This window comes from Aplysia californica, unplaced genomic scaffold, assembly GCF_000002075.1.
Source record: "Aplysia californica isolate F4 #8 unplaced genomic scaffold, AplCal3.0 scaffold00231, whole genome shotgun sequence".
Classification (NCBI taxonomy): Eukaryota; Metazoa; Mollusca; class Gastropoda; order Aplysiida; family Aplysiidae; genus Aplysia; species Aplysia californica.
The window spans coordinates 623,741-634,187 of record NW_004797501.1 but is presented as its reverse complement, the minus strand read 5'-3'; the positions used below and the strand labels follow the sequence as shown (position 1 = coordinate 634,187).

Genomic DNA, 10,447 nt, shown 5'->3' with positions numbered 1-10,447 from the left:
CATCGTCATAGGAAAGACCTGCTATATTTCGTCTGGGTCATAATATAGGTCTGTAGGAAAATAATGGGCATATTCCGTTCTTACATTTTATTTAGAATTTTTATGTACTGAAAGCAAACCACAACCATTGTTAATTTTTTTTGGGGGGGGGGGGGGAATCTGAGGAATTTGAGACGACAGCACTTTAGCAGTTCTTGACCGACTTTCTGTCAAAAACCTTGGGCACAAGTATCAAACACGTACATTTTTTTGACACGTGCACTTTGGGAACTAGCAGATGCCGTTCTGCTGAGAGATGTACTGATCATATAAATATCAGCCTTCCTTGTAAGGCGTTCACAGGACAAGACCAAGATCGGACTGGTCGGCTCCTTTTCCCTGCAGTTGTCTGTCTTCTCCTGGTTTCGAAACTTCTTCTTGGAGCAAAATGAAGGTAAAGTTCTGTCCAGTTTACTTTTCCCCGGTATTTTTTTATACTTTTGGTCAAAGATGTGCGTTTTAGCTCAAATGCTTTCCCCTAAATTTGCAGTATTTTCGTATTTCTAAAAAAATAATTTCATTTCCTTTTTTCCCTGTTTGTTTCCTTTTCTGATATACTTTAACGATTACTTTTCAACCATATGTTTTCCAGTCTTCAGTATTGGTAGAGACATGCCGTTCCCTGAACTAGTGTTTATAGTGGTTAGGCGGTTTGCCGTCACACACAGGACACCCGAGTTCAACTCCTGCGTGGAGATATTTTTTATCGACTGTCGCGGTCTTTTTACTAGTACGTTGTATCCCTCTTAGCCCGTTTTGATCCTGAAATGCGGTGTCGACCCCCCCCCCCCAATAATTTAAATATTTTCGTTCTTTGAATTAAAACATCCACAATCAATTTTGCAACAGCTGTTAGTCGATCTGGTATGATTGTGGACTCCACTGAGTGAGACCCTGGTTTGAATAGAACACTGTTTTATACAGTATTATAATTGTCGTTACGAGACGAGGCAATGACAGAAATAAAGTTAATAATTGCATCACACAGTACGAGTGTTTTATTGTATAAATGTGCGCTCCAGAGAAGCGAACCTCTGAGGTATTGCAAGATAGGAACTTTGTTTGAAATGAGAAAAAAATCTGCAATGGATGGGGTCCTCATGCTATTTCTTGACCTGCCAGGACTATTATTTGGTCTAAAACCAATGTCGTGACAGCGGGTCAAGTGTTTCGTCTTTAGGATGATCTACACAGTTTCTTATAGGAGTTAGTCATCATCGTGTGTTTAATGAAAAATAGGTTGCAACTGAGAGAGGATTTTCTAAATACAGCTATACACCCCCCCCCCCCCCTATCTACACAGTATCTCATAGGCGTTAGTCATCATCATCATCATCATCATCATCATCATGTATGTTTACTGAAACATAGGTTGCAACTGAGAGAGGATTTTGTAAATGCAGCTATATACCCCCCCCCCCCCCATCCTACACTATTTTTGTATTGAGATCAGTGGTGTATGTTCTGCCTCGTGTTCAAAACAAATAAATAGGATGCGTATGATTTGAAAACGACAAATGACAAAATAATACATCGTTGAAACATGGATCCGAAGTATGATATCCTAAACAACATTATACCCTCATGGCCGAAGCTCTCTGCTCTTTATAAAACTTTTTTTGCGATGGATTCGCACTATGAGCGTCCAAATAAAGGGGAAAACAGCTCTTCAAGTTCAAGCGGCTCATTTCCACCTTGCCTTACATTTGGCAGCAAATTGAATTAAATGATGTTCTCCATAGTGAACTGGAATTACGTCAGATTGCACGGTCTAGGTTAGTATGATCCAAATCTATGTGTTGAACATGTATTAATGCCCCTATTTCGTAGATGGGACGGTTAAAATTCCAGACAGAGGGCTTGCGAGGGGGAAAATACCCTGTATTTCTTAGGCAATTCGTGTTGTTTTGTTTCTTTCAGATTGCTTGTGTGCTTCTTCTGGTTGCCTTGATGGTACACGGTATGTATGTATGTATGTATGTATGTATGTATGTATGTATGTATGTATGTATGTATGTATGTATGTATGTATGTATGTATGTATGTATGTATGTATGTATGTATGTATGTATGTATGTATGTATGTATGTATGTATGCATGCATGTATGTATCTATGTATGTATGTATGTATGTATGTATGTATGTATGTATGTATGTATGTATGTATGTATGTATGTATGTATGTATGTATGTATATATGTATATATGTATGTATGTATGTATGTATGTATGTATGTATGTATGTATGTATGTATGTATGTATGTATGTATGTATGTATGTATGTGTGTATGTATGTATGTGTGTATGTGTGTATGTGTGTACGTGTGTGTGTGTACGTGTGTACGTGTGTACGTGTGTACGTGTGTACGTGTGTACGTGTGTACGTGTGTACGTGTGTACGTGTGTACGTGTGTACGTGTGTACGTATATACGCATGTAGCCTATGTGTTGGGGAGACTGTCTTACTGTTTTAAAAAGTGTATATATCTGATCAATTTGTATTGATTTATCGAAGCACTAAGGGATATAGCCAAGCAGATAAACAGACACACACACACATACACACACATAAACACACACACACACACACACACACACACACACACACACACACACACACACACACACACATATATATATGTATATATATTCATTTTCTTTAAAATCTTACTTTATTTGTTACCCACAATACCTATTTTTATGTAGAGAGCAGCCAGAGGTTGACAGTGTCTGGCAAAACATTCCGACTCAACAACCAGCAGGTTTTCCTGTCCGGTGGGAACCTACCCTGGATTAACTACGCCCGGGATTTCGGCAACCACCAATGGTCAAAGGTCAAGCCAAAGATAGAAGAGCAGATCAGACTGCTTCATCAGGCTGGTGGAAACACTATGCGTGAGTGACTATAAAATTATTATTTTAGGTGCATTTACATCTCCATCGATACGTGTTAGAACACTTAGTAGGCGGGATTCCGACCCTGCCTCTAGGTTCCTCTATAGTGGTGGCGGGTGGCGGGTTGTCGCGCAAGGGTTAATCGCGCTGGAAAATTCGCGCCCAATCGCTTGCCGAGTTTGGTGTACATAGCAAAGCGGGAACAACAAAATCTTCCACAGAAATAAAAAGGAGAACTGCAATGGCTAAGGCTAGTTTCAATAAAATGAGCCAAATCCTGCCTCATTTGAAGAAAACTTTTTGTTGGCAGACAGCAGTTTCACGAGGTTTCTTCTGCCGGGTATAGGAAGAAGGAGATAAACGAAAGAAGACCCATTGACGGTGAATACCACCACCTTTTCCACCAATTGATGGTTTACCCAGAGAGATTTCATTCCGAAACATGAATGAATCTAAGTACATTTGACTGCATTTTGAAGAAGGCAGAATCTTCTACCTGGAGCGTGACACGAATTAGGACCAGCCAAGTTGCAACAGTGATCACACAGGAGCAAATTTGGTGACCGACTGCACACCCCGGCGCGAGACGCGCGTCAAGAACTAAAAGTTGGTTCTGGTAACTTTACCCGCCAGGCCGCAAATTAGCAGCGCCTACACACACGCGTTGACCATGTATGCTAAGCCTACATAAAAGAGTGTGTCACTTTATTCGCGTGGCCTCACGCGACTCAGTCCGGGCGTACGATTTCTCGAAACTAAGGGTGGGCCGACTCCGAGAACTTCTGAACTTTCGACTCCGAACATTTTGGGGTTCGAGTTCGTCGAATTCGACTCCGAATCCGAATTCAGGTCAAGGTAGCAGCCAATCAAATTTTGAGGAAAGGCAAGATCAATTAGGTCGGATTCGTGTCAAGTCGTTCTCACTCCAGAAGTCGAGTCGAACACGCTGTAGAGAATCCCGACGCCACGAACCCCATGCAGATAAAGAGGGCAGGGAGGGGATGGAGGGGGGGGGGTGGGTGGGTGGGGGAGGAGCGGGGAAGAGGTCGCAGAGATCGGGATTGAAGTTTTAAACAATTAGACATGTTTTCGCTCCTTGTGTTCCATTTCCCCCTTGGCTGCCCTAGTTCAGGAATTCGTGTTCGGACTCGGCCTCCTGCCCAATGTTCGAGCTCCGACTCCGACCCCACGAATTCGTCGAATTCCGAACCTTGACTCGACTTCGCCTATGCTTACTCGAAACCCGCCGCCTCTACAAACTCTGGCTATCAGTGGCAACGCGAGACGAGAGGGATACAACACCCCAGCAGAAAGACCGAGATTTTCGATAAAAAAAATAAAAAATCACCTCTCAACAATTGAACGTGGGTCCACTGCGTGCAACAGCGAAGCACTGAACCGCTACACCATAAACCCCGATTATGTTAAACGTCCAAGGGTTGAAACAGGTTAAACTTACAAAAACACATCCACCCTCTCTTTGCCAGAGTGTCTCTGTGTCTTTGTGGACATATTGCAGGTAATGGGGTAAATACGTTAGCCAACACTTGAGAATGAACATAATTAACGCAATGGTAATATGTTTTGGTTTTTTTCTTCTTTCTTCATCTCCGTTGCGTCCCCTCTTTCTTTCTGTCTGTTATTCCTTTTAAGATTCGTCAGTTTTGTTTGTTCAAAACTAACACCATCAAATAGAACGATTCTTATAGAAATATATTCCAGAACTGTACAGTAAATCTATTATCGACATCAAATGTACACAAAGAAAGAAGCCATCCGTGCGGAGGAAAAGTGCCCTTTGACACCAATCTACGAAGTAAAAAAAAATCTTGAAAAGACAAGCCAGGATTGCCATAGATTTAAAATCTGAAAGGTCAACGTAAATGGAATCAAAGTTATTTATTTTTAAAAAACGACGAAATTTTTGTGCTGGACGTGCTATGACATATCAAAGGGGAACATACATCTGATACGTATTGGTAACACGGAAAAATTCTCCCAAAGCTCATTTTAAAAGATATTTTCAACATTACTTTTTAAAATAATGAAAGCTGATATACTAAGCTTTAAATTGAGACAAAAATCTTTTGCATATGATAAAAATGAGAGAGGTAAAAACGCATTAAAAGACCCCCCCCCCCCCCAAAAAAAGAAGAAAATGTTGAAAATTCACGAATAAAACAATTATCATTGTGCGTAAAATTTTGAATACAAACAGAAGGATATCAAAACAACAATAAACGAAGGAAGTATCAACGCATTTTTAAAATCAGTTTTAGATTTTTCAATAAAATATGCTAATTTTTAAAAAAATTACCAGTCTCCAAAAGTCAGATATATTTTTCTTAAAACTTTGTGATACCAAAAGTGATGAAAAATACTATTAATCACTTAAACATTTTTTTTAAAGACAAAAGATGGCAAAAAACAATACAGAAGAAATGACAAAATTTTAAAGGAGGTCGATCAAGCAAATGGGATCTATCGCGTGTGCAGAATTAAAAAATGCTGATTTTCGACAACCAAATATTTATAATAGACAATAGCGCAAGCACTGATCACTCCTACATTAAAACAGTATTCATTAAAATAACAATCATCTTATCGACCGATTTTTTAAGTTTGAAAATAAAAAATAAACTAGAATAATATGCTCCCTAATACTTATAATTTGAGATAAAACTGGTGATTCGATCATTTTGCCTTTTATCCGGTGTATTTCTCCATTATACTATCCAGATGACGTCATTTCGATAAGATTGGGCAAAGGGAAAATATTCATAGTAATAGTAACCATTCTTCAATTCTTCTTTTTCTTCTTCTTCTTCCTCTTCCTCTTCCTCTTCCTCTTCTTCTTTTACCTCTTCTTCTTCTTCTTTTTTCTCTTCTTCTTCTTCTTCTTCTTCTTCTTCTTCTTCTTCTTCTTCTTCTTCTTCGTAGTAGTAGTAGTAGTAGTAGTAGTAGTAGTAGTGGTAGTGGTAGTAGTAGTAGTAGCAGTAACAGTAGTAGTATCAACTTCTAACCCCCACTGCCGTCAATTTTTATACAGGACTGTGGGTGCACATCCAAGCCGAGTCAAGCCCCAAGTTTTCAAGCAGCGGTTTTGTCACTGCCCCTGACAATGATGGAACTTTACTCAACGACATCAAAGATCTGCTGGACACCGCGCTGAAGTAGGTCATTCAACACTAGAACTGGTTCTATTTTGTTCTGAACCTAACTGAAGGGGTCAGAAATAAAGGTTTAAGTCAAATTTTGCTAAGAATAGAGTTCTTACAAGTAGTTTGACACATGTCAGGGGAAACTACACAGCATAGCATTTGAACAACATTAATTGGATGGCTGTAAATCAGAGAAATAGCCTTTACAAATTGCCCAACTCGATTGTGCATCATGCTTACGTTCATCTGTTTTCTTTTTTCATGTTCTCAAAATGGCTTCTAGGTTACTAAGACCATTAAAATTTATTTTTGTGACTCTCTCTATTGATTAAGAAGCTAAATCTGTTTCAGACACAGTGTTGACCCTGGACCCAAAGTTCTTTCAATTTTCTATATTCGTATGATTAAGTGCATATTATATAACTGCACAACAAAGTTAGTTTAGTAAGAGTATTACAGCGCTCGCAATTGCTTAAGGTCATATGAGCGCGCTAACTACAGAATTTACCCATTCATAAGTTAATAAATGAACGAAGAAAAAAAATGAACGAACAATACATAAATGGTGTCTGATGTGCACAGGTGTGTTCATATTTTAGATATGAGTATAATTGTGTCAGGTGGTGTTTTGAGAACCTGGGTTATTCTGTAGTCTAAAGATAAATCTAGCAATACGAGTTACGCGTACACTTTGTCTTCATATTTCAACCATTGTTCGTTGATCATTGTTTCTGGAAGCCCCATTTCTGCATTCCGGACATATCCTTTGATGCTCTGTAGCTCTCTCCAAAATGTCGCCAAGGGTCTTTCCACTGACTGTGCTAGTGCATATCAGGTTGAACGTTCTTCTGTTCTTTCCTGCAAGGATGCCAGATTTTCTGCTTCCTTTTTGCATTGCCAAAAGCATCATCCTCTCCACAACAGTACTGGCCTTTGCCTCCTTATCTTTTTTCCTCCCCAATCAGCTGGCGAGAGAGATCAGGATCTCGACCCTGTCTGGTTGAACCGAGCTGTCAACTGAGGTGGTCTCACCAGCCAGTCTGTCTGATTTTTTTATTTCCATTAACGCCTGCATGGCCAGGGCAGAAAATCCATGTGAGAGATCGTATAGGCGTTGCTTCAATCAGTTGAATCCATTCTGTTGTCAGGAAACCGTTTTCGATCTTTCTGAGGGTATACGTGGATTCAGAGAAGAGAACAGCATGGATTGTGGTTGGGCGATCTTGGGTCATCCATTCAAGTGCTTTCGTGATGGCTTCAATGTCCATTCGCATACTTGATGTAACCCTGTTGAAGGCTCCAGATGCACTGTGGATGATTTTATTGTTGACGAATACAACAAATCCCCATTCACTTCACTGGCTATCTCTTTTCACTGAGCCATCTGTATACTTTACAGGATCCCCTGCTTTTGAGTTGTTGATGCAATATTTTTTCGGCCTCTACCAATGCTTATTTTGACCTTGGTGAGGTCCCTGTATTCTCCCGACACCTGTTCCCATTCTTCGCCATGTGGTAGACTCTCAGGTAAACAGATTTTTCTCAGATAATCCTCTACTTCCGCCATCCAATATTTTCCTCTTTTGATTCAGTGTCTCTTGTGGTCATGAAGTGCTTTGTGTAGTGGATGATCTTTCTTACCTATTACATTGAGATACATCTTTGCTTGAGCTAGCCTATGGCGTACTCTGATGCCACTTAAACATAGCAAGTAGCGCATCCACAATATTGGAGTGTCCTTGGTGCAGCCCACTACTGCTCTCATTGTCCCATTCTGCACTCGATCCAGCTGTGCAATCTGTGTGTCGGACAGCGTGAGACAGCCAAATCCGTAATAAATGACAAACAGGACGACCAGCAGCAACACCAGGAAGAGCACTCTTTGCGGAACTAGAGCGGCCGCCTTGGTCTTGATTGCGCCCACATCTCGTTTGGCCTTTGCAACGACATGATGCACTTGTTCGTTGAAGGACAACGACCGGATTCCCAGATACTTCAGCTCTGACTGTCTGTCGATAATCTCATAGTTGCAAGTGATTGGTGGAGTTATGTCTTGAACAGTCCTGTTGTCGGGGAAACACAAAAGTACCTGTGCTTTTGAAGGATTGATAACTGTTTCATAGCCAATATCAGCCAATAGCTGTTAGTGCTAAATGAACTTTTTTTTCAGTTGTCAGAGTTGGACCAGAGATAGGCAGTTGTGTCTCTGCTCGGATACTCTAAAAAATCATGTACGACTCTGGTATTCTATTGTGTCTCATGCAATCAAATCTGTTGTTATTTTTCATGTCTTTCCTTTCTATATTCTGACAAAATGAATTCATATCAAACTTCACACGCCTAAAATACAATACGTAATGAAAAAAAAAATTAACCAACATGTCAATAGGGACATCGGTGTTTTATTGATTAGACTCACGGGTTAGCAAACGAGTGGTCGTAATTTCGAACCCCTTCAGGAGCCGGACATTCTGTCCTTGTGGAGGGTACTTTACACAGAATTTACATTTCCTCATTTCACACAAGCAAAACTTAATACCCGATTTAGACCGCCAAATGTCTTGTCACTTTGTGTGTTTGAAAGCTTAAGCGGCTTTTTGTACTGTACGATTCCTGAGAAGCCAAAAGTGTTTCTGGGCTTTGTGGGGTCTGTCGTGGTAATAATAGCTGTAAAACGCATAGTAGAGTTTGCTGTAGAGCATGGCTATGTGCTGAAAAAAATGCAGTTATTCTGATTAATGGAAAGGACATTTCTTCAATGTTGACACTTCCGTCACAGGTACGACGTGCTCATAATCCCCTGCTTGTGGAACGGAGCCGTCAACCAGGATAACGCCCACAGGCTGGAAGGGCTTGTTACGTGAGTTACGCTGATACAGCATTACACTTACATCAAATTAATATACGGAATAGATTAAAAACCGGGAATAGTAAACATTCTAACAACAGATTGCATCTGTGTAAAAGAGAGTGAGCGGGTCTAATTACAAATAAATAAATAAATAAATAAATAAATAAATAAATAAATAAATAAATAAATAAATAGATAAGTAAATAAATAAATAGAAAACCCAAAAATATATACATGCATGTATGTGTCGTAGTCTGAATTTGTGTGCACTGTACATGCATGTGTGTGTGTGTTTGTGTGTGTGTGTGTGTGTGTGTGTGTGTGTGTGTGTGTGTGCGTGCGTGTGTGTGCGTGTGTGTGTGTGTGTGTGTGTGTGTATGCGTGTGTGTGTGTATGTGTGTATGTGTGTGTGTGTGTGTGTGTGTGTTTGTGTGTGTCGACGGTTAAACCGATAGATTTAGTAGATAGTTGAGCTGTTGTATAATACATTGACACCAGCACGCATACCCTCTTACATATATATACGTAATCCATTGAAATGTTGGCGTTTTATGCACCCATCGTCACAATTTAGATCATTTAGGAGGTGACCCTCAACCCTTCTTGTCTAGTCCAACCCATGCTGAGAGGGATATAACACCTCAGCAGAAAGACTAAGCTATATAAGGTACTAGATTAAAATTCTCCCTAGTCGGTAATCGAACTCGGGTCTCCTTCATGCGACGTTGAGCCTATAACCGCTGCACTACAGCTGATGCTGGTCAAATACGAATGTACAGGCTGAGAGAAAGACGGCTAAACAACAAGAAGAGTTGATAAGTGGATAGATGAAGAGGGATTATTACTCTTTTTAATACTTTTCAAAACGTTTTTGCCACCCATAATGAGATTTACAATAATTGTGGAACGCAGAATTTAGATCTGAAGTTAGATTTCAGTGAGCGCGTCAGGTTTTAATGTTATTCGTTGTATTCATTTTCCTTACATCAATGTCTGAATGCAAGTTTGACTAATCTATCGGCTTCATAACGTTTCATAATTTAAGCTTTCTATATAATAAACAGTAGTCTATAATATCATAACAATGATATAACAATGATATAACAAAAACTGGAATTGTTAATATTATGATATTTAACAAATTCCAGTTTCCAGACATGAAATCAACGTACCAGATAATGTAAATAAGCCTTTTATTGGTTGCCAAGTGGCTAAATCTTTGTTAAAGAGTGTAATAGTCCTATTTTTTCTTGATTAATATTAACTGAACTTGTTTTTCAGTAACCAACAAAAGTTGCAGAGCTACATAGATAAGGCACTCAAGCCAATGGTAGCAAAGGTGAAAGGTCACAAGGCACTGGGCGCATGGGAGATTATCAATGAACCTGAAGGACTGATGATTCCGGGCGTGGTAATTTTTTTTTTTCCTGATTCGTTTATTCGTTTTTATTTTTGCGAGACAGACCGAGGTAGTCACACACAAACACACACACACACAC

At 39.7% G+C, this 10,447-nt stretch overlaps 1 protein-coding gene across 1 annotated transcript in view; it reads left to right on the top strand.

Annotated features, from left to right (window-relative positions):
- Window positions 1-345: 345 nt before the first annotated feature.
- The window catches only part of LOC101857411 (mannan endo-1,4-beta-mannosidase), a 14,577-nt gene continuing 4,475 nt past the window's right edge, over window positions 346-10,447 (top strand). The window contains exons 1-6 of the mRNA XM_005099960.3: window positions 346-433; window positions 1,960-1,999; window positions 2,748-2,936; window positions 5,986-6,109; window positions 8,877-8,957; window positions 10,230-10,359. Coding sequence (XP_005100017.1) covers window positions 428-433; window positions 1,960-1,999; window positions 2,748-2,936; window positions 5,986-6,109; window positions 8,877-8,957; window positions 10,230-10,359 — 570 coding nt within the window. The 5' untranslated portion in view covers window positions 346-427. The remainder of the gene's footprint in view (window positions 434-1,959; window positions 2,000-2,747; window positions 2,937-5,985; window positions 6,110-8,876; window positions 8,958-10,229; window positions 10,360-10,447) is intronic.